Source organism: Lycorma delicatula, chromosome 2 (assembly GCF_047948215.1).
Source record: "Lycorma delicatula isolate Av1 chromosome 2, ASM4794821v1, whole genome shotgun sequence".
NCBI classification, from domain to species: Eukaryota; Metazoa; Arthropoda; class Insecta; order Hemiptera; family Fulgoridae; genus Lycorma; species Lycorma delicatula.
The window spans coordinates 133,556,138-133,582,929 of NC_134456.1; the positions used below are offsets into that span (position 1 = coordinate 133,556,138).

General features: G+C 29.4%; 1 protein-coding gene across 1 annotated transcript in view; it reads left to right on the forward strand.

Annotated features, from left to right (window-relative positions):
- The window catches only part of LOC142320256 (neuroligin-1-like), a 770,210-nt gene that overhangs the window by 664,787 nt on the left and 78,631 nt on the right, over positions 1-26,792 (forward strand). Inside the window, exon 9 of the mRNA XM_075357957.1 lies at positions 13,385-13,531. Coding sequence (XP_075214072.1) covers positions 13,385-13,531 — 147 coding nt within the window. The remainder of the gene's footprint in view (positions 1-13,384; positions 13,532-26,792) is intronic.

The window sequence follows — 26,792 nt, forward strand, 5'->3', positions numbered from 1 at the left end:
TGCAATGAAAATACGAAATTTACTGATCTTGTACCTATTTATTATTGTTGTTTAATTTATAATAATAACTTATTCCTAATTTTTTTTTATTTGTTTTATATCATCGCATATTACATTATTTTCTAAAGTTATCACGAAACATCAATTAGAGAAGATAAGGTATAACTGAAATTCCATATATATGTAATGTTTTGTAAATATAAGGTTTCGTTCACTTGTTTTTAAAATAAGTATAAAATTTATTTTTCCCCTTTCAATAACAGGTTTTGGTGTGATAATAAACTTTTATTAATTGTTGTTATGAAAACTGTGAAACGAAATTAAATGTAAACTTACATTATTTTCTTGCCATGTGTCACACCAGTGACTTGCTAACTTTATAACGTCAGTAATGTAGAATCATGAAATCAATAGAATAAAAAATGAAAGAAAATAAACTGAGAGAAAATTCTACTGTAACATTACTATTAGTGTAGAAACGCTAGTTATATTTTATGTTATAACGTTAATGAAGTATTGATACAACGTGGCTTCTGTACGCTGATTGGATGACATTTTCCAATCAGTCTGTTTCACAGCAAAGAAGCGTAAAAACCTTGGTTTTGTATTGCTTTCTTGTTACATATCAATAAAGAAAGGACTTGATTTAGACAATTATGCTAGGAATTAACAGAAAATACAGGTAATATTTACTTAAATAATTTCGTAAGGCTACTTTAAACACTTATAGTGTGTCAGTAATTTGTTTAGTGGCGCAAGTTATAATCCATTTATTCCAATTTTTAGTAAATTAAAAATTGTGACACGAGTACAACGTGTCATGCGTTGACGAGTATATATATAAATATATATATATATATATATATATATATATATATATATATATATATGATATATATGATATATATATATATATATATGAATGAGAAAGCCTTGCCGAAAAAAAAGACTAAACCTAAAAAAAATAGTAATTTTTACTAAAAATTGCTCCTTGGATCAAATAGAATATAAAACTATTGTGTGTTGCACACTATCATATTTATACTTCCCTTATAATTTTTTATAAATTATATAAAAACCTCAATATTTTTCATTAATTTCTTTAAGTTGAATTTACTTTTGATGTTGTTTTAAATAAATTTAATTTTATAAATCTGATTTTTCTGCATTCAATTTTAAAACTTTTTTAAATATTTATCAATTAAAACTCGTCCGTAATGGCTATTTTATTCTCACATTTGTTAATTTGTTATCTTTCTATAGTAGAATCGCTATAATTTCTTATAATTATTAATTATTTTTTATACTTCACACAGCATAGTTTTTATATTCATTAATTTTGTCCATTCTAATGCCGATCTGATCAATTTTTTCTTTCGTTTTGTTGATTCTTTCTGGTAAAAGTAAGAAGATAGTCATTGTAAAAAATGAAAAAGTTCAGCAATATTACTACTAGCTTGTTTTGTTAATTTTACATTCATAACAAGAACGGTCGCGATACTTAACGTAGTCGTCACGAAATGGAAATTTTACTGGCTCTCATGTAGGAATACCCGTCGTGTAGAAGTTATTTTTGCCGTTTGCGAATAGGATTACGCTTATTCATGAATATCTGATGTCTCAAACTGATGCACCTGTTTGTGTTCGCTGCGACTGTCAACTGACGGTGTACCACATCCTTGTGGACAGAGTCTGTTGTAAGACATTGCGTCGCAAGTTTAAACTAGAGCCTACATTCGAAATATCTTAGGCAACAATGTATCGATGTTTTCTATCGTCGTAAGATTTCTTAAGGCCGTATATCTCGATTCAAAAATTTGATTAAAACTATAATGTTTCTGCCTTTCGCCGTTCGGCAATTTTATCGTTTTATGTTGGATTTTAATTCTGTTTTAATGTCTCACTTAGCATACCGCATAGGTCTTTAAATCGTTTTAATTTTTTTGTTAAAATTATTTACTACAGTAATTTTGTGTCCGGGCGCTGATAACTCGTTGTTCGTCCAAGAAAAAAAGTCTATTTTCTAACTTAACCCAACCTGAAGTCGTTATATTCATATGTTTATGTTGGAAATTTAATTATTCTTTCTTATTATGTTATTTGAGATTCTTTATTATGGTGTTTTCCATTCATTCAGTTATAAAAATTTACAAAAATTCCTCATGTAAGAAATTCTGCTGTAATCTCACATTACTGCTGATAAAACAAATAAAAATCTGTAATCAGAATGAATGAATGAAATTAACAGGACTACATGTGTTATTATTTTTTATTCTTAAGAATTTTGATTTACGATTATTATAGAAATTTCATCGTTTTACATGTTTATACTGTTTATATTGTTAAAGAAACATATTATCAGTAACTTTGTTCTTTGTTTAAATTAATCAAAAAATAATAAATAAATCGTAAGATGAAAACTACTTCGTAAATTCGGTAGTACTTTTTTAAATTGTTTAGTAGATGCAATAATCTAAATATCAGTTTGTTTTAAAAAGACACGCCTTCCCTTCAGCTTATTTCTTGTAACAGGTAAAATTAAAATTTTATATATCACAGATATAATAGGTCAATAAAAATTCCCTTTTTTTAAAATCTCTACTCAAAACTAAAATTTCTGTCATTGATGTTTTTCTCTAATCTCCGAGCATTAATTACTATGGCCTATAAACTGAAATAACTGTTAGCATTATAAATGACAAACATGTAAGTGAGATGATGTAGCAGTAATTCAAAAATCCCAATACAGAAACAGAATCCTAACAAAAATATAATAAACAACTAAATTAAGCCAAATAAAATGAATTTCTTTTAAAAGATGTAATTTTTTAGTCAGTTTTCAATAAAATTATTTTACTTATAAACAACCCTGGCCACTGTGGCTTCCTCGGGAACGAACGGGCCGATGAGGCTGCCAATAGAGCTGCAATAAATGGCATCCGAGTACAATCGACATGTGAAAGAGACTTCATGAGATCAGTCCGTGTAAAATTGCAGGCTTAGTAGAATAGGTTTTGGTTGCTGAGTCCTTGAGTCCTCCCACAGCATTAAATAATATTCGCGAGAATGTGCTCGAGAAACCTCTTTCTCCGAGCAACAGAAAAGACCAAGTCTTCTTAACTCGGCTAAGGATTGAACACAACAGGTAACCCACGCTCATGTACTTCGCTCTCCTCAGAAGATCTATGAGTTTTGCAAAAGGTCCGTGCACCATCTGCTCTTTGATTGCCCAATTTTTGAAACCATCCGACAAAACTTAGACCTGGGTTCGAAAATGAAATTTCTATTAAACCAAACCGAAGGTCTCCTACAGTGGAATGAAAAATACGATTTAGTGATTTTTGTGTGATTTATGTATTTTATTTTGTACTTATTGTTGTTACTTGTCTATGTTTATTCTTTATTGTTCCTGTTTCTTTATTTTTTTATTTTTGTTGTTTTATATAATACTACATGATAATGTTACTTTAGTCGCTAATGACTATAATTGTTGATACGACTGTAAATAAAAGTATTAAAAAAAAAAATAATCAATCCATCTATAAAAATCAATTTTAAAACAAGTAATCACTCCTAAATTTTAAATTTTAATACTAACTATAAGTCATTGAATTCGATACATTCATAATTAGTATGTAAAAAGAATCCTTTTCAGTGTCGTTCAGACTAATAAGGTAAATTTATTAGGCTTAGTAAACCTGCTGGATTTACAATTATTATTATCAGTCTTTCCATTTAGGTTGGCTGTATTAATATATTCTAAGAGTAAGATTACAACACACACACATATATATATATATATATACTTCAAAAATTATATAGTTGGATTTAAGATTATTAAGTTGTATAACGTTGTATAACGAAATCATATACCTAACAATATTGATTTTAAGTTAAGCGGTATTGTTGGTAATTTCTTCGTATTATGATGCATACTATAATTCAGTTTGAATGTTCCTAATATCAAGGAGTAGACCACAAGTACATTACTATCGCAAATTACAAGCATCTCACGTATACTTAATCCTGTATTTGTGCTTTAATCCAATTCAGGTAATCTCTACCTGAATGGTGGAATAATTAACTACCTGTGTTACATTATAATTCTAAATGACTAATTATTTTAACCCGTTTTAGCTTCTATAAAACAAGGTATGTAATGTAAATTCTTTAATACTAGAGAAATTCTTTACTACTACTAGAGAAATCTTTTCTGTTAAACGTGGATGTAATGATACGACACATTTTCTTTGACTCATTTACAAACTCGCAAGAATATAAAAATTTATTTCTTTTCCCCTTTTTTTCTTCTATGATCATTAAGGATTAAGAATACCTCATATTAAAGATGTATGTTTTTTTTTATTTCAGAATGGTTATTTTTTTTAATATGAAAAAAATATTATATTTACATGTTAAATATTAACTGCATTCAACGCCATTTTCTTGGTTATCCATTAATTTATTTTCTACGCTTTTATTTTTCCCACGGATTAAAGAATATAATACTCTCAACAATAAATTTCGAATCATTTATAATTCAGAATAATCACATATTTCAAATCATGTTATATCTTATATCTTTAAACAAACAATTTCAACAAATAGTGTCAATATTTGTTTTTAGTTTAGTATCCATTATTTGTACATTATACTAATATATAGAAGGTAAGTTACTTAATTTTATTTACATTAAAAACAAAAAGAAAACCAATAACTATTAACTAGAAATTAACGTCACATTATACTTTACAGATTTATTTTTTTTATTGAGACTTAAGGAACCTTTTTAAAAATCAAAGTATCATTTAAAATATGAAGAATAAAAGAAATCATAAACAAGTAAATGACTAACTATTGATAGAAATTACCTCCAGTTGCAAGTTATCAAAAACGTATAAGGCTATAAAAATTCTTTCATTTTCTCTTGTATCTATCTAAAAAATTTCTGTATATAGGGAAATTTTTTTTTTTTTTTTTATAGACTGCAATCAAAACCTCATTTGTATTTAATTACGTACAATTTTAAATATGCTGATAATAATAAATTTTTATGTTAATTAGATTATAACATTAATGCTTCAATGTAATTTTATCCTCTGGTAAGCTACGTATATCTGCGTAATATTTCTAATTCTCACCTCCCCTAAAATATATATATATATATATAAACTTTTATATATATGGCATATATATATATATACATATATATGTATATATATTATTTTTTTACTATGACGATAGTAAAAAATAACAAGTCATTTGAGGTATGGGCTTTCGTTTAGTTTTCTCTGTTTTTGTAAAATAGTGTATGAATAGAGTACATTTTTTTCTCCAGTAGGCGTGGTTTATCATTTTACAATTTCTTTCAGATTTTCGTTCAATTTTTTTCAATTTTCAGATTCGTTCAGATTTCTGAACACATTTGAAAAAATGTTTATTATTTAGCTACAAAAATTACAAATATTAAAAAATAGAATTTTGTTTTCATATTTTGAAAATAATTTTTTTTTTGAAAGAAGTACGGAAAAGATTAATTTCTACTAACGTAGATTTTTAGAACTTCTAGCACAGCCCTTGTTGTAGTATTCACTGAGCAGAAAAACTAGTCTATAGGGTTTCGTCTAATAGCGATTCGTGCCATTCAAACCGATGAATAAAAATTTAATGATTTTTTTACAATATGATTGTTTTTATTCCCTAAATCCTCTAATTTTTACTGAGGAGACTATTAAACTGGATAAGATCACGTTGAGGATACTTGATGAAACAAGAAAATATATTAGAATGGAAAATGAATAGGTTAGACTCTCTAGAACCCCACGTCATAAATATTCTGCGTTGATTATGCACTACTTAAGCAGGGAAATATACGGTCGTGTATATCTAAGTTAAACAAGAAGTAGCAAAATATTGTAATAAGAACATACACAGTAGTTACGTTTTGTTATCATTTCGAAAATAATTTTGTTAATTTTCATTAATATTTATTGTAAATGTTAATCTATGTTAATCAATAGCGTAATATCGTTCCATCATTTTAATATAAATCATTTTAAACACGTTGTAAGAATTAAAAGAAAACTTTAAATTTACACAGTTAAGTTGGTGATAGTTCTTTGATAATTTTACTTCGAAAAGTCAGAATTTAAAGAATTGACAAGCTATCTTTCTTTTAGTTAGTTTTTATATATATATAAATAAATGTATTAAAATATCGGTAGACATTTTGGGAAACAGTATTCATTTTAAAAAAATGTTTCACAAAAATTAAAATAGAATATAAAATAATATTTGAGCTACAGAAAAAAATACGCAATAATGATACGACTACCTACCGCAATCTAAGGTTTTTCTCAAAAAATAGATTTTTTGTAATAATTTTTATCTTAAGTTTTCTAGGGACATTTATCGACATTTAAGTTAGACGGTATCTTAAATTATATTTTTAAGCGGTTCAAATCCTAGTAAAGGCTACTACTTTTAAACGGACTTGAACACTAGATCGTGATTTCCTTGGTGGTTGGGTTTCAACTAACCACACATTTCAGAAATGGCCGACTGACACTGTTCAAGAGTACACTTCATTTACATTCATGCATATCATCCTCATTCATCATCTGAGATATTACCTTACGGTGGTTCCGGAGGCTAAACAGAAAAAAAGATAGAAAGAGAGTATGAGAATAAAACTTAAACAATACAGTTTAATACAATTTTGATTTAGGATGGGAATAAAATAACTAAATGTTATTCAGAAACGTTTGATAATTTTACAACCTATTTTAATATTAAGTTAGAAATTTTATAATGCAGTGAACTGAAGTCCTTTCCAATTTCTTTATGCCCAAGTGATTTAACATTTCTGAAGTATTTCTGTTCTATTCTACTGTAATAACGGGTATTCTGTACGTTGAAGTTTATTTCAGTATTATCTGATTTATTTAAACAATAGAGAAAATACGACTCTGATTTTATTTAAAGCATAGTTTTATCAAAATCAAATTATTTGGTATTTGATTTTGATTAGGTTAAACCTTGGTTTAAAGTATTTTCTTACACGATCACAAAAAATATTTCTGACCTACTTCTGATCTTTTTTTAACTAGAAGAACCTTTCTTTTGATAAAATTGTTAAATACCACAAAATCCTTTTTATTTATTAGTCCTGATGATTTTAAGTTCTTTGAGAAAACAGTTAATTTTTTATATTTTTTTTTTAATAATATCACATAAAAAATATCTTCATAAGTCTTTTTTTTAATTTTTTTTTTTTTTTTAGAAATAAACTACCACAGAAAAAACTGCGGACGTAAGATTTGTATAGGTTCAAAGAAAATAATGAAAGTAAGAGAGATTTTATTTGTTTTGCACGTTGTTCAATTTTTATATATCTACATTTTTTCTCGAAAACATTTATCTTTTCATCTCCTAATAAACGTTTTTTTTTTCCTTTATTTACTATCAAACAATTAAAAAGGATTAAATATAGTTTGCATTTAAATAATCAGATAATATAATTTGTTTTTAATCTTTGGATATGTATATATGATAGCTAAACTTTATGACGGAAACATTCAATAAATGATTGATGTATTATTATCTGCTATGTTTATACAGAATTAGCAGATCAATAAAATTAATTAGATTAGCAGGAAACATTAAAATAATAATCCGAATAAATTTAAATGATAATAGAAGATTTTTTTTTTTAAATATATATTCTGATGCTTGGCATTTAAGGCCTATAGCCTGTTCTTTTCATTCAGTCACAGTTACAGGAAAAATCACACTATTTAAAAAAAAAAATTTATGCGCATTAAAAGGCTTCATAGTCTTTAAAAATTTTGGTAGTTCGGTTTATTGCTAGCTGGTCATTCACAAAGTCTTCCGTGATGTTGCCTTTACAGCCTTTATCTTTCCAGCAATCCACCCCTTATCTGGATTTGAGGTCAGTGTGGAGATTGCAGCCTTAAATGATGCGCCTCAGTGTAAACGAATCCACACAAAAGCAGATAGGCTGTTGTAGCCCTTGTAGAAACTAGGGTGAAGTTAGCCGTTTATGTCCAATTCTTAGCCTAGTGATTCAAAATTGTTCACGTAGACTACGCAATTTGTAGTCTAATCTGTAGTATGGCCATCTGTCGCCATTTCATTTGATTGCGGGTATTTGTTTGCATGATAGCCCAAATCTGCTGTCACACAGGCAGTGTTGGTTGCGGCTACATTCATCGAATCTTCCGGCCTTATAAGGCCGGCAATCTCTTCGATTGGTGACTTGTTTGCAGCAGTTCAAGTGACAGATTCTGCTTCCTCATTGCCTTGAATGCCTACATAGCAAGCGCTCCAAATGAACGTGAAAAACGAGCCTCGGTGTCTTAGTTTGTGGCACAAACCAAGAATCGTCCCAAGTAATGGGAGCAGGCCACAAGATTGGCTCAACGACTAGGTGTGGGCATCGGCGGTTAAGGACGGAGTTAACTTTGTCCTTATTTCTGAACCCAACAACATAACGATTGTCAACGGTGACTAGCACATGGATGTGGATGGAAATGACTTTCCGGCCGCTATGCAATACTGAGAAAAGCTCAGTAAGGGGTTTCGTTGCCTTGACTTTAGACCCGTGTATACTAATCAGTGTTTATATATCACCCAATTGCCCGTTGGTGTCCGTTTTGATGAATTTTTAGTTGACCTCGAAGAAGTTATGCGTGTGTCAAGATGTCCGGTCGTCCTGACGGGTGACTTTAACGCTGAGTGTATCGAGTTAAGCAGAACGAGATCAACCCGTAGGGGTTACATACTGGCGACGTTGCTCGGGGCACTGGATATGGTGACGTTGTATACTCAAGATGTCGGGACTTTTGTGGCTAGAGGTACGGGATCAACGATTGACATAACTGCGATTCCTGAAAGGTTGCTATCACGGGTTATTTACTGGAGAGTTATGAACAAGGAGTTTACTAGTGATCATCGTGAAATACAATTTAATTTACAACTCGGAAATCCGGTACGTAGGACTGCAGGATGAAATTGAAAGATCATTGCTCAGATTTCAGCATTTTCTGGGGCGGTAATAGACAGGATAGAGAGCAGACAATATTGGGATCCGGAGGATTTTAGACGTTGAAAGAAGAAAATGATATCTTGCGGCCACAGTGCAATCAAACGAGACGCAAAGTACACTGGTTGTCCAAGCAGATAGGTGATCTGCGTATAACAATGCTTGCAGCACGACGCAAATTACAACGTGCAAGAAAGAGACGTCCAGGCGAAGTTGAATGAGCGGGGGCGGAATATAAAACGGCCAGAAAGACACTATTTGCTACTATGAAGATTGCGAAACAGGAGGCATGGAGGAAATTAGTACTAGATCTAAAAATATTGATCCTTGAAATGAAAGCGTACCTGGTCTTGATGAAACGATTTGGTGCGCCTCATCCCTTATTAACCAGAGTACAGATGCTATGAGTCATCCAGAGTCTTTTCCTAACGGAAGAAGTGGAACACATGATCATCGAATGCAATGAGGTGAAGAGATTCACTATAGAGGAGCTCCAATGGGAGCAGTAATTTGAGGCAGGCAAATGAGGTGAATAAAAGATCCGCTCTCCTGAGTTGAGTATTGCTTGAATGCCGATCCGACCCAGGGCAGCAGGAGAAAAAAAATAATGGACCTGTTGTAGATTTGTTCTCTAGGTCAGATTGTAAGTTAATCTGCACAAATAACAAATCTTTCAATACCTCGGGTAGCAGAACGCTTTCAACACAGCATACATTTCACCAGTGTATACGCTTGTCTCCCTTTGAAGTGACCATTTATGCGGAATCCCATTAGCCACAGCGGCACAACCTACTCCTCTTTCTGTTTTCTTTGAACTGACTGAAAATCTTCCCTCATCCGTACGCTCATAATGATCTCTTCATCTGTCCAATTAGCTGGCACCCTTGGACCTTTTCATTCAGTGTAATTGTAAATCTTCCTGAAAATCAACATTACGTTTTATGTCCAAACGACTGTACCCTGCCACTGACCTCAAAACCCTTATTTCTATACTCTGGATCCTCTGCCTATATGCAGTAGTCAGAGTCAACGTTTCGCTCTCGAAAAAAACAACCTGAACCGATAATACCTTAAAAAACATCAAGTGTATCACTTGATGTAAGTTATTGCCAAGACAGTGACTTAGAACTAAATGCTCCTTAGAACTAACCTTTCCTTGAAAAGTTTGTTCTTCAGTAATTTCCTCATTAGTGCAATTCAATTAATCCCTGTTGATATTCAGGGTGAACACGGGAATTCACTATAATGTCGATGTCTCCGATCTTTCTCAATTCTAGCAATTTCTTCCACTGATGATCTGTTAACATTTTGATAGGCTGATGTTTTTGACGGCCGATCCGGCACCAGCACTAATCGATTTTTCAGTCAAAAAAGGACAGACTGCCTTAAAATTTCCCTCTGGTCTTTTGACTTTAAGGCATTTCGGTAGAACGATTACATTACGTGGTTGGAAAAGCTGATCAGGATCTACAACAGTTGACTTTTTTCTCTTCATCTTGCCAGAAGGGCTTTTTCAGAACGAGAGTTATTTAGGAGTCCCTCAACCCTGTGATTTGTTTCTTTGTCGATTTCCATTCAAATTCCACGGGTACTGAGAAATAAACACACCACTGCAGCAAAGCCCTCGCGTACTGCATCTGGGGCGTACAATTACAGTAGGGTGGCCCTATGCCCTATGGCCATCGTTCGCAACTCACCAACGTGGAGCCGGTTTACCCATTAGCACGAACGGTTCCAGCGTAGGTTACGGAGTGTTTTGAGTCTAAAACTCACAAACGAGCGATACCTGTGTTTGGTCCACGGGTAGTATTTTATTTCCCACCTATCCGGCATATCTACCAAGGAATCCCCCTATCCGCCATATGGGGATACCCCCGATACAATCCCGAGGTATTATATTAACGACGATACTGCTTAATTTGCTCAAAACGTTTTCAGCAATACAAATAGTAAATAATGAAAATTATAAGATTGTGCTACAGACAATTCTTTGTGAATTAAGTCCCTCTCGTTGTTTAAAATTTGATTTGGGTCCTTCTCGAAGTAATTTTATACGTACTATTATTAATTTCCTATCATTATTTTAAAATACTTTTCTGCTAAAATGTTTTAGTAATGACAGTTATAATTATTTATTTTTCTTTAACTTTTTTCAAATTTTTTGGTACTTTTCAGTATTCAAGTATACATTTAATAAAAAAAAGTATTATTCGATTAAAAGTTAATTAAATTTGACTTCTTCAATGTTTTCCTGCAAATGTCTAGATAAAGATTGACCGCAACTGAAGCATCATTTGATTACTAAAAAAGATTTAAATTCAAAAACGAAAGTAGTCGGAAACATGTACGTGCTTTTGAGCGTTACGCACAGTTACAGCATCTGTTTCTTTGGTAAGGGAAATAGAATATATATGAAATAATTCACAGAATAAGCACAGCCGGTGGCTACGAAACAACATCTCGCTTCACATAAAGTGCATTTTCATTCAGTAAACTTTAATCGTTTAGCTTTAATATAATTTTAATACATAGGATAAGAAATTTTATTTTATACAGACATAAATAATCTTAATATATACATACATATATATATATATATATATATATATATATATATATATATATATATATTAAGCATATGTAAATTAATCTTAAAATAACATACATAATAAACATAATGAGTTTTCTAAAGTAAACATTAACTATAGAAGTTTTATTGTCTTCTAGATATTTACTAGTACAGTAGTATAAATGAGTATTAAAAATAGTAGTATAAACTATCCCCTTTTTGATAATAAAAAAAAAAAATCTTTATAACTGTAATATATGTTTGTAAAAGTGATTTAGATTATTTTTTGTTTTCCAGTATGATTTACCATCAAGTTTCATTTAAAAATTCATTTTCATGTGTATATAAATTATTATTATTATTATTATTTGAGTACACATATATAAAATATGTATTTGTCAACTTTCCCAACTTTCCAATTTGTAATTTGAAATGTACATTGAAACTTTGCCAACTTTCCCAACTTTGAGCCGCTTTTACCTCAAGAAGTGATAATAAAATGTTGCTAATAAAAGCAATAATTTTAGTGCTAAGGTTATAATTCTTCAATCAGACAATAATACTTTAAAAAGTTTATAAATAATATAATAGTATTATTAGTTTTATATACATAATACCGAAAAGTTTATACAAAAGAATGAAGTATATGCACACATTAAAATAAATTTTTTAGTCTATCATGGAAAGCACTTATTTTAATATTGTGTTTTAACAAATACCATCCTTTCAGTTATAATGCGATAATTTCTGCTTGATCCTTAAATAAAGTTAGATCACAATTGAGATCATTTAACTCTGCTCAATTAAGTGTGGTTCTGAATTTGTATTTTCTCAGAAGTCTGGGTCTCTCCTTTATTCAAAAATAGGTTAGTGCTTAATATTGTTTTTGTAACAATATATACACAGGATTACATAATTAAAATCATTTCTTATTCTTCTTTACACCATTTTGCTTTTTTTTTCAATACGTTGCCTACATAAAATACTTAATTGAATTACTTTTTTTTTTAATATTTTATTTTGATAATATGTAATCAATAAAAGATGCTAAAATATAATTTTAATAACTTTTTTCCTTCGTATTTATAATAGTTAGGATTATTAATTTTAAATAGAATACCGAAGTTAATATTTTGAATACGCATATCATACTTTGACCGTACAAGCCTTACTTAATAAATGACAAACCTCTTCAACTGTACCCAGAATGGAATTCGAAAAAAATTTACTTAAAAATTCAAGTATTCCCTAAAAACAATTACAAAAACCAAATTTTTAGTAAAGTACAACATAGCTGAAGAAATGAATATTATATCAACATTTAATTTAAAAAAAAAATAATAATTTCTATTTGAACAAAACCTACAATTATTTAGTGATTTAGTAGATAATTTAATAATAATCGTCAGCTTTTTTTTATTGCTTCCTGATCGAAAATCATATCTTGAAATTACGCAATGTATTATTTCCGATATTTATATTAAAATTTTATCGAAATATAAGACCTCCTGAACAGTAGATTATAAGAGTTGTTAAAGGATCCCACCTAAAATAAAGGATCCCACAAAATATTAAATAATTTTAAAAATTATTTTATAATACAGATCAACAGATATTTAATCAAAAAGTGTATTGAAAACTATGAGCTTAGTGTACGAATATACTCGTATATCTGTTTCTATGTTAAAATATAAGAGATTTTGCGTATGTACAACAATATGTACAAGTATAATTAAATTTTTTTCTTACAGTTCAAAGATCACGTTTGAAAAATCATTACCGTGGACACAAGATTGCTGTGTGGTTGAATCTAATACCGCAGCTTCATCAACCAGGAGATGAGGATGTCAGTATGAGACATCATCACTTTCATGAAAAGGACAGCCATTACTACGCTGGTAAGTTAAAAATAAAAATACGTTGGTGATTGAACCTATTTTCTTTACTAATATTTATAAACTTCTCTATGATACTAATATGGTATATTTATAAAATATTTTGTTTGTAAAAAATTATTAAGTAAATTGTCTTTACAAATGTGAATATTATAAAAAACATCAAAGTTCCACTTTTCTCTTTTTAATCTGATATCAGAAAAAGTAAAATGATAAATGAATAATATCATAATAATATTTTTTTTTTTTTATTCATTATCAACTTAATATTAAAACTTTTATTATGCTGATATTTTTGGCTTAAATAAGAGGTATTGCGCATTTTTAAAAGTAATTAAAAGTATACTATGAAGTAAAATATCTTGTAGAATTTTTTCTGCTGGGGAATCTTTTTAATTCGGCACCTTCAGGATTAATTCCTGAATAACTACTCTACTATTCCTCTCTTCCGTTTTTGGAATTCCTGTTATTAAATCGTTTTATTTTTTTCATTCTGATTATCATAATGCTGGATGTGATTTTGAAGAGGATTTTTGTCTATTCGTTCTCTTCCGTTAGAATGAGAAGTGATTTCAAAATAAAAGAAATATGAATTTCTTTTACTTATTAAAATATGAATAATTTACTTATTATTATTTTTATTAACGTTTGTTTTCTACTTAATAGTTTTAGAAAGTTTATAAAATCCTATAAATTTTCTATTCAACGGATTTACAATTAAAAATGAGCAAACTCGTATAAGATTCAAGAATAATACCTTACACACCCATGAACCACGCCCACCATTTTGTCCGGAATGACGACTGCAAACAGTCTGTATGTCATACATAATCACATATATATATATGTGTGTGTGTGTAATATATATATATATATATATATATTAATAATACTAAAATGAATCAATCCAAAAAGTTTTAATACAAACATATTTTTTTACTATGAACCTAGATCCAATAAAATAAAATTACCTGTTTAAAAATTAAACTCTTATCAACGACTTGAAGCAAGACTTATCGGAAGCTACTCTTTGCATTTTTCTCATACATAGGCTATTCTTATTATACGAAAGAGTTTTTATTGATCATTCTGTAGTCATTTTATGATAAATTTTTATTTTGTCAACGACCGTTCAATCGATAAAAGTTCATGTACAGTAGAATACAAAATGATTGAAGAAAAAAATAGATTGCGTTTATTCACTGTTGCAGAAAGGTTACGTATAATTTCTTAGGCAAAGTTGCATGGAAAAGCAGTTGTAATAAACTGAAAATTTGATATAGCAGAGTCTGCATTCGTAAGTGGCGAAACAAAGAAAACTAATCTCTCACAGCCAATAAAAACAAGAGAGTATTTCAGCGGAATACGCGAAATATTCAGAAATAGAAGAAATACTTGCTGTCCAAATATTTAATATACTCGTAAGTCAGTTTGGAGGCGTAATTTCTACAGAAATGTGTCGGAGGAATGTCCTGGAAATCGCTGATGAATTATATATCGTATAGAAATGAATTTAAAGCTACTCTTAAATGGATACGCCAATTCCTTTGCGACATAATTTTTCTTTCCGAAAATGAACGTCATACCACAGCGGCTACCAGAAGCATTCGAAGATAAACTAAGTTTTAAAAATACTTAATAAATTTTCGATATAGGAACAATTATTCCCTACATGAAATTGGAACTACTGTGACTTTTGAAATAACATCGATAACAGTTAAAAGTGTAGATGCAAAGAGTGTTCAGACATAACTGCCAGTTACGAAGGACAACGTTGGATACAACAATGTTAGGTTTTCTTTCGGACAACAAAACATTACCTTCGTATGTCATTTTTAAAAGAAATCATCTACTGTCGTTTGAAAAATTTCCACACGTTATTGTCTTACGTGCACAAGAAAAGAGATGGGTGAATAAAAAATTAGTACTAGATTGGATTAAATGTGATTAGGAACGTCGACGAGACGCTTTATTATGAAAACCTTCCATACTTTTAATAGACAGTTTTAAGAGTCATATCATCGATTGATGTCTATCTTTCGTCTAGTTTTGCATCAATAAAAAACCGATATTTAAACATTTTATTTACTTTGTATTAGCTGTATTTACGTTAATTTTCTGAGAATCAAATTCTACAAGCTTTTTAATAAATCTTTCCCATTTATTAGTCATTTAACAAAGCTTTTTACGACGAACTTAAAAAAACTGCTTTTCGACACCGAATTTTGTGTTTTATTGAAAAAATTATCCGCGTAAGTTCATCCTAAACTGAAATGAAGATTTGAATAATTCTACTCTTGTTAATCAAAAGAATCATATTCGGTTACAGCAGATTAAAACAGTACATTTAATTTCCCGAGACAGTAAACCGGTCTTTATAATCAATCCCTACATCACCTTCTAAATAAATTAAATGATTATGATTAATAAAGTTTACAATTTACCTTACAACTAACCTATAATAAAAAGTAATTAATTTCTTTACTTTCATAAAAATTTTACCTCAAATTATCAAGTGAGTATAAATGTACTCCTTCTCTTTCAGTATGTAATAAATAATCTATTCAACTATTTAAAATAAAATGTAGCGTTTCAAAACTGTACTACGAGTCATCTATATCAATATATTATGACTCGTTGAACAGATAGATCTTTTGAATTTTGTTTTACTGTTATTTTCTTTATTAAAAAACCAAATAGATTTACTGTATATAAATGTATGCATTACATTGACTTCATTACTAATTTGGGCTGAATTTAAATGAAAGTCACAGGTTGAAAATAAATTCATTTCACTTTTTCTCTGTTATCGTTTAAATTGTACAGATTCAATATGTTCTTTTAATAATAAGTTTTAGAGGTTCTAAAATTTAATGTGAATAGTTAGAAAAAGTTGTACATTAGTATTCTGTAACTTAATAATTTTTTCCAAGTTGTTAAATAGGTAGATGTATACATTGTTATTACTGTAATTTTTAGTTTCGGCAAAGAACAGTAACTTATACTATAAACATTGAATCACCAGAAATTAATCTTGCTTCGAAGTAGCCAATTTAGGTGAAACACAGATCTGGAACTGACTGAATATTTCAAAGAGGGTTGTTGTGTTGTGGGTGCACGCGCATGTTTTTTTATAATTGTTTAGCAATTTTTTCACACTGAACTATTTTAATTACATTAAGGATCTAAGACAACTAATTAAGTATCATGTATGTCAAATGTGATTTAAACAATGTTTCATTATTTAAACCTCAGAAGTATTTGTAATGAATAATATATAATGAACAAAGTGAAAACTTAACATTGTATTTGTGTAATTTCGCCAGAAGTTTACATTATGACTACACATTATTTAAAGCCAGTTAACCGGAAAAAGTAATCCTTTACAATGATTTTATAAAAATGTCAGAAATTGTTTAGATTTTTTTTTGTTTTTGTATAATAAATGTAGTATTTTAGGAATACATAAAAAAATGCGAAAAATGTGAACCATTTTTGAGAAATTTAATTTTGAAATTAAAATTTCCAAAAAGCATGAATTTAAGTTAAAAAAGGAAAATAGCAAATTAAATTGCAACCCATAAAATCTAGTGATTTTGAAAACCTAAAATTGAAGGATGTGTACACCAAGTATATTCGTAAATTCCAATGTCTGAATCCGCGATTTTTAAACCTGGAAATATACTTCAAATCTGTTGATTGTAGTTTTACTGCATAATGTTAATATTTTTTTCGAAACTAATGACCATAGAAGTCGATGTCGAAAATGTAAATTTAGAAATAAATTTTTTTTTTTTCTATAATTTGGTAAACATGAGTTTGTAGAGCTAAACCTTTGTGTGACAGTATTCAATAAACAATTAACGTATTATATATTAGATTAATAAAAAACATTTTTGAGTAATACAGCTTCGAAACTTTGCAATTTGCAAAATTTGTGATCATACCTAGTCGATTTTTCCTTGCATTTGAGAGATCTTATATAAATCTATTAATGATTTAAGTTGATAAATGTAACTTTTCATATTCAGTAAATTTGTATCTACATATGTTTTCATCCACGCATATTCGTTCTTAAGTGAAAATATATGTGTTAGTTTATTCTCAAATCTTTGGTGATTTTAAGCCATCATAGCTATCCTATTGTAATTCATAATATTTCATTATTAATGTAATTAGGATAATAAACTCAAATTTAAGTAATTAATGTTTATTAATCGATCTGTTCATTAGCTGTGTGGTGTTATGAGATTTAATTAGGCAAATCCGTATACAGAGAATAGGAAAAGAGTTAATTAGCTCTTCAACAGTAGAGAAACTTCCAACTCAATAAATAGATACCGATTAATATTTTTTTCAGTAAGGTATTTCTATCTACATTATTTAAATTTTTTTTTTGCTTCAAAATATTAATATATAGATTATAATTTATTAAAATCATAACTTAAATGAAATATTTATAGTGAAATTCTATTCTTTTGCATATAATGTTAATAGAACTTGTGATGTTGAAAATAAAACATTTGATAGTGCAACATTGCACTGTTACAAGTAAACATAATATCTGCGTTAATCTGGCTTATCTTATTTACGTCTACCGAAGGACAAAATTCAACTAGCTTAATGGATTTTAACGAAAACTATATTTTTCTTTAACGTTAAAGGGATTAAGTTGATTTGGGGAGAATAATATCACACGGAAAACAGTAGCTGATATCCCTATGTTGATATAATTTTACTGGTATATTCTATAAATTACTTTACTAGAAAGAAAATGTGGCATTCAAACATAATTATTTCTGAAACTTAAATGTATTACTTCATTTACCGTTAATTCAACTGTCATTAATTATTTTGTTAAAAATGAAAATATGGTGGTGGTAATTTTGTTTCAGTTATTTAGCACCATTCAATGTAGAAAACTGTTTCTGCTGCTAGCGTATTATATGGTCAGCCAATGATCGATTTATTGTTTTGAATATGCATATAATCACCCAGTTCGGGATTAAGAAAAACAGATTCAATGAAAGAATTTTCGGATTCAGTTAACATCAGATAGCATTAATTTACTACTAATCTAATGAGATGTCAACTCTCTATCTCTCCCCTTAATCTTATAGAAGGTAGGGATTTAGTTTGACAGCATTCCTAAGTTGTCGGTTCCTCACTTCTTCCAGCTAATGAAAAAATGATAAAAGTTTTAAAAAATTGTAAAGACAATTTTATAAGTGATTTTTTATTAAAATAAGAGGACGTGTGATACTCGAGCATATAATTCAGAAACTGATATTAATACAAAACTAATGTCTTGTTGGACTGAGCCCCGGATACCATAAACGCTGACTTCTGGGTGTGGTTTTTAGTAAAAAGAAACAATTGTTCAGTATACATTCTTATATTAGTTAATATTTATTTTATAAATTTTAAAGAGAGCTAATTTAAAAATAGAAATTTGGATTTAATTTCGCAACTGTCTTGACGACACCTCACAAAAGGTAGTAATAGTATAAATTAACTAATATTTGTTACAACATAATGACTACTAGAGAAACGTAAATTCTGTAACTTATTTATATATTACAGATATGTGTGTGTGTGCGCGCGTGGGTGGGCGCGTTATGTATTTTATCATAATCTGTTAACAGTTACGCTACATTAAAAAATAAGATCTTTATTGATTTTTGTTAAATGATTTTTTTACATTTTTGGAATGTAAAATTGTGTGCTATGCTCTTCGTGAATGAAATTGATCACCTTAGTTTGGTTACTTGTTTCAATGCTAAACGGTTGTAAAAGAGACCAAAATAGATATAAAATTGTACCACACAAAGAAGTAATCAAAAAGCAGATTCTCGGCGAAAGCCAGTGAGTCCAGGCCTCTGATACTCTAGCCTTGCACTGAAGTCCGCACAGCACCTCACACCAGCGAGCATCATGACAATAGCCTTGTAGTCGCTGGCAGTTTAGCCCTCTCAGACCCTCTACCCACGAATCCGGCAAGTCAAATTTTGGGTAGCGAAGATCACATCCACAATTGATCCGCTAGTGCCTCTGATCCGCTAGTGGTGGAGTGTAAACTCCACCAGTGTTCAAGCACACCAGATCATGTATGGCAGCGAAATCAGCCAGAACACTACCTCGAGCATCCGTCCTGACCGACCCCCAGACAGTCGATCAGGCCAATTCGTAGCCGGGCTTTTTGTACAATAGAGGTGGCATACGACGCCGGGAGCCGGCAGGTCGCGACGCCAGTCTCACCGAATCCCGGCCTAATATGTATCTTGAAGTCATCTGGCAATGTTTTCCCAGAAGACACATTATTCTTTTCAGCTTGGCTAATCCAATTGTTCACATACGTGTATGTGTGTTGGTACTTGTCCTAGAATAACATTTGGTGAGAGAACCAACTCCTTCAAAGACGGGAGAAAGAGAAGGATGAATTGATTTTTCCTGAAACTTCAACCGGAATTAATTAAAAATATTTCACTGGTGTATTAGTAGGACATTATGTAACGATCCTACTACAATCATAGCCATTAAAGCAGGAGTGCGAAGTAAGTTACGACACGAGCCTTGGCGAGTGTCGTAAACTTTGCCAGAGTGCATTAATGGGCATCATAATGAGTTGTATACCGTATATTTTTCTACGGCTGAGAAAATATCGAGATAATTGATTTATATCAGTGGTAGCATATATTGTTTACGGAATATTATTTTTTAATTTAAAAAAAAATACATTATACAAGATATTTCTGTGGCAATAGGTTATTAGTCATAAGTTTTGTCTTTTCTTTAATATCGATCGGTGTTAAAGATATTTCTTCCAGAGAATCCGACATAATTAACAAAAGGATAAACAGTGAATTATAGCAATTAGTTACCTAATCGGATTAAAAATCAAAGTAAAAAATAGCTGATACATTAAATAATACCCGTTCTGATTGGTCCGTGGTTGAAAAGTAGGTTTTTGATTGGTTGAACACTTGCATCATCTCTCCAATAAAACGCATGGTGCGTTGGTTTGCCTGTTGCATGTACTCACATTTTTATTCTAGCTGCTACTGGCGCAGAGCGGACCACGTGGTACGCCGGACGGCTGTGCACAGCCGTTGTTGAGCGCTACCAATTATACTATCAAATGTAAAATAAATTGTATTGTGTACTATAAACATACGTTGTTTATATTAAAATTTATTATACTTATCATATTTGTTACAAAAAGCTTCATGTATGCAAAAAGCTTCTTGATACGAAGAATGCATATATAAATAATATTTATATGTATTAATCCTTTTACTTCATTACATTTCAGTCATCATGTCAAAAAATATATAATTAAGTAAATTTACTATTATTTATTTTCTTTAATGAACATCTGTAAAATACTTAATATTTTCATAAACATGAGGCTACGAACGCGATAAAGATCTAGAATACGAACGGTCAGCTTATCGAAGCGCAAAATCTGATTCATAAAGACCATTATGATATAGGTTCCAGCCGTGTAATTCAAACATTATAATTTAGTCGTAGAAAAAATTTGTAAATTTTTAATGAGATGTTCGTGCATATTTTAATAAACCTATTCACTGTAATCGAAATTACCTTCAATGTGAAGCACGACGATATTCCTGGTGTTTTTTTTTTTTTTTGATCATGAGCAGGTGACATAATACTTGATAAATTATAGAAGTCATATATTGATTTCCTCAGTTAAAAACATATATATATATATATATATTCCAGTTGTTAACAAAACAAACATTTCCTGCACTTACCGGAATTCCGCATATTTTATGACTTGTTCCACACAACTCTTCTGTGCAAGCACCTGTCGTTCCCTAAACGCTTTGCATTGCAAAATATATATGAATATCATAAAATAGAGGTTGTATCGTGAAAAAGGCTGTTTTAAATTACACTATTTGAAAAATCTTATAATACACAGAAAGTCTGAAATTGCAGTATAAATTGTACAGATTTCAGTACATGAAATATTATTTTAATTATCATTTATAAATTAAATTACTAGATTTTAAAGTAATATTAACGATTTTTTATTTTATTTATAGTTATTAATTTTACTTTTGTTTTTATTTACACCTCTTATTGGAAGTTACAATAGTATATTACAAATTTTTCAATAAATAAAAAGTTATTTAATTTTATTACCAGGATTACAAAACTAAAAAACTGTTTTTTTTATACATAGTTTAAGATGGCTATTAAAGTTTCACTTTTAAATCTTGGAAATTAAATCACAACTCACTTGAGCATATTAGTAATATGAAAATTATTCCATGATATATTTTACTTGTTTTTCGTAGACTTATAAAGCTCTGATATGCGAGCCTTTTTCCGATATTCTTATAATTAATTTTTTTAATAATTTTAAACCAATAAAATTTATTGTTAGAAATATTTAATTAAAAATAGTGTACGCTAACGAGTATCCTCATAAATTGTTACTCTTGATCCTTTTAGAGCAATGATAGATCTACCATTATTACAAATATTTGCATTTCCTTACTACCTTTTTTCTATTTAATTAAATTGTTTTCCACTTTTAAGACCGATTAATAAAAATTTTATAGAATCATTGGAATAAAAATAAATTATAGCACTATCTGGTAGCAATAATAGTAACGTATTAGTCTGCCCCACGGAAGGTTTTCGGGTTTGATTCCCGTCAAAGGTAAGGATAATTAATCCGCGTCTGCCACAACATAGCTGGTGACCTTAGTAGAATTAAAAAAGTATTGAACATTAAAATTGTATCGTATTAAGAGATTTCAGACAACACTAAAAAACCACAGTACTAGTGAAATTTATAGAATCTTTTGTTTTAATAATTACATAACTTATAAAAGAAAAAATAGGTCGCTATATCCCGTAACCATTTTTTTATACCCTTCCTAGATAGAAATAATTACTATAGTTCCAATTTTCATTTTCTTTCGGTTGCAAGTTTCAGTCATTAGTTTTACGTTACTTTGACGTTGAATTCAGTTTGTGATTATTGGAATCTATATTAAATGACCCACTGTTTCGAAAGGGTAATATTTATTTACTTTTTACATTGTATAAATCTCATTTAGTTCAGAGATACATCTTTTTAGATTAAAATATTTAATACATCGATTTAGAATATATAAGGTAATATGAAAATTATTCTCTCCTTTTGTTTACAGTGTGAAGTAAAAATTGATGACCTATTTTCTAAAAAAACCTTTATAGATATTTCATTTAAATTTATTTTTTTTTTTAGCAATTCTACCAAAACCTAAAATCTCTTTTAATATTAACGATTAACAAACACGAGCATAAAAAAAAGGGAAAATAGATTGTTGTTGAATTATTTAAGTTTTCCTACAAGTTTTAACATTAAAATCATTAGCTACTAAGATGTACATACAAGATTTGCTAATTGACCAACACGAAAAAACAAAACTGAAACAACATTTTTCAAGCAATCTTTGATGATTGATTACTTTTAACATCCTTTGAAGTATATAATTTAGAACTGTGTGATTATACTGCAGTGATTTGTAAACATAAAGAAAACATTAATTCTTCAAGATTATAATAACCTGGAAGACTTCTTTAAGAAAATATTAAATGTAGAAATCCTTATGAATAAGCTCATAACAAATGTAATATGAATTCTGACAATTTACTAAAATTTCAATCTAGAACTTCACTCATGCAAAAAATATGCGTCCTCTGGTTTTTATTTGCTTTAACTTATTCGGTTCATCTTTAATTTAAATCTATACTTGAATTAGACATTTCTTATCGACTTGGTATTACTACAGATGCGGTAAATTATAATATTAATAAATCACTCTTATCATTAATGTAATTCTAAAAGTAACTTTCTTAAAAATTTTAAATTAATTTTTACCGGTATTACTAATTACTAATTAAAAACAATATTATAATAATTTTTAGTGGTAATATGTTAACTTGTCACTTTACATCAACATCTTTCACAGTCTTTCTTATGATTGTGATGCAGATAAAACACGTGATACCAAAAAGGAATTAGTTAGGGTTTATTTCTCTGAAATTAATAATCTTTACTGCTACCTATTGTTCACCATGCAGTGAAAGTGAGAAAGAGTGTTACTTGTAAAGCTAAATATCCTTAATCTCAGTGGATATAACATACTTATGTGCAGCAGTATATTCGATTCTGTAACGAAAGCAACTGGAATTTGCTTCACTTACACTTAGTATACGTAGTATAGGATGTTATTTTTCAGAATGCCTTTATCATTTCCTGCAGTATTTTTGTTCCATAAATGGTCGGCAAATAAATGTTATGGGACCTAAGATATACAAATAAGTATGTATAGACTAAATATTTTAATTTATGACGCTGAACGAAATAATAGCAGATATATTCCATCTGGTTGTAACTGAGTGTCGATTTTGTGGAATGAATAAACTCTGGGTTACGTGTTGATGTTTTTTATTGTTAGTCACAAGTCAGTTGTGTGTAGTCATGAAACTGTGATACGGATTAAGTGTTTTGTTTGATGGATTACTGTATTTGCATAGTGAAGGTAGTTGAACTGTACCTCCTTGATTACTAAGACCTGTGATTACATTATACACAAAGACATTGTTGTCTTTCCCCTTGTTGTATGCTAATTGGTTTACCTCGGTTACGAGAACTGACGAAGGAGGGATTGAAACCATCTTGATAACATCTTCTTAGTTAATAACATCTGCCAAATTTAACAAAATATTGATTTGGACAAGACCAACAATTTTGGTACCTTGTTATATCAGAATTCCAACACTAATTCAATCCAAATGAACATTTAGGAGCGTTCAAGAATAGAGTGAATCATCCGCAGAATATAAATTAAAATATATAACCATCTGCCCGATATTGTAAATAAATAACAATTTACATTGCTACTAAGTTTCTATTTATCATTTTCATGAACTGATCAAATATATAAGCAGGTATTCTATTGTCATGATGAAACGAGGAATTCCATTTCAAAATAAATTTTCACGCGCTATCTAATTTTCAAATGTAAGCTATCGAAACCAAAGTGTGCAATATTAGATTGCAGTTAGATTAGCGCTCTTCTATAGTTATACTTACCTGTATACCTCTCTACCTATTTTATATAGTCTACCTATCCGTACGGATGGTATATCTATCTGTCTATTCCAATAAAATATTTAAACTTTTGAACAGTTCAAATCAAATGTGCCCTTTGAATGGTGGTTTGAAGAATAATTATAATTTTAATGTTTAAGTATTATTATTTATCCATATCATTGGTGAGTGGTATTGTTGTTCTTTGAAACAGTTTCCAGTGATTTGTAAAAATTTTCAATAGAAATTAAATGCAAATGAAATTATTAAAAAAATAATAATTCTCTTCGCAAAGACTAAATCGAACAAAAAATAATGAGTAAATGAAATTTGGATGTCAGTTTTAATTAGAAGAAAATAATGAAGGAAGAATGAAAAAACAAAACCTGAAAGGGTAGCTCTTTCGGACTGAAAAAGACATCATTTTTTGTAAAATTAATGATCAAAGTGATACTAAGAAAGAAAATAGGATCCAGTCTAAACGTGATTGTGGTTAGTCAAGGTTTATCCCCAATAAAATTTCTTAGCGTTAATTTTCTACAAATCGGTTTATTTAACTTTTTATCAGTTATTTTTTACACAGTTCTATAAAGTCGTTGTCTCAGTATCTACACGCTATTCACAAATCCGTCCATAAAATATAACAAAACTTGAAACTTAAACCTGACATTAAAATAAAACCCTTGAAACACGCCCGATTAACAGAATCATACAGCAGCAAGGGACACTGTCCAGGCTGAGCGATTCGAAGGGAGAATTTGTGAAACTCCCGCCACTTTTGCCTTCCGTTCCTGTATCTATATATCTTCAAACACGAACATTTTTAACAAAAATCTTCGTGTTTACATGCTTGTTTATTCGTTTGTACTTTGTACTTTTTTTATTACATTTGATTTTTACGTTATCATATAGACAGCGCATGTATAACATGGAAGCTCTTTCAACATGATAAAAAAAACGCATTTTTTGAAGTTCATTTATGAAAAAGATCATTTTGGGTATTGATATCGTTACGTCTCTTGATGTCGTCCGTAATTAATTCGCTTTAATATTTAAAATATTAATTTCTAAATAGTTCGAGTACTCACTCCGGGTTTTTTAAGCATGCCAAATGGTTGTTATGTCTTGTTGATTTAAATTTCTGAGAAACGTTAATAAAGAAAATTTAACCCTTTTTGAAAAGAAGTAACATGATGCATGTTTATGTAGATGTTACGTAACTGGTTTTAAATCGTAACCAAAAATACGTTTATATGATATATTTACTTTTTAAATCATTAAAATATGCTGACGTCTCATCCATAAGCCCAAGGTTGAATTCCCAGCTAATGAATCATATTTTTTATAATTCTTGTAAAAGGAAAGATATCAAAGAAATTGAATGTTTGCCTATTTATATAAAAAAAAAAAAAATTGTAACTTAAAAATTCAGAATATTTGACGCAGATTTTAAACACGCATATTTTGAGAATTATCATAATTGGACTTCTCTCAAAATTTAATTTAATATATTACATATAATAGTAGCAGTACTAGCATACTACGAATATGTAGGATAGAAATTTCTCTCCTCAACTGAAAATTTTATTGTCAACTTTCTACAAGGAACGTAATTACATTTGTTAATCAACAGAAGATAGCTTTCATTATTGAAAAGGTTGTTGACTTCTCCCGGTAGAAGTCTGGAAAAGTTCCAACCATCTACGTTATGCTGTCATTCCTTTTGCCCTACGGCAAATAGAATGAAAAAAACGACCGGTGTTCGCACACTTTTATTTTATTTTTCATGCATACCGCACAAAATTTCTATTACTAGTCCTTTTAACTTTCTTAATGGTTTGCGACATTCTTTTAGCCACACAAGTATTCATTTAGCTAAAGAACTAAATGAAACTTCATTTAGTTTCTGTCACATATTTGTATTTTATATACATACATATATATAAATTATTTAATCTCATAAGCACTTGAGATTTCAAAGAAGTTCATTCGTAGAAATATATTCTTATATTACTTGATATTTTTTAAAAAATGAAAATCTTTATGCGATGTTTTTTTTATATCAACAAATTAATAGAAAAAATTATTATCTGACTTTATCTTCAAAAAATATGTGTGATATATTCCAAAAAAATTAAAAAATAG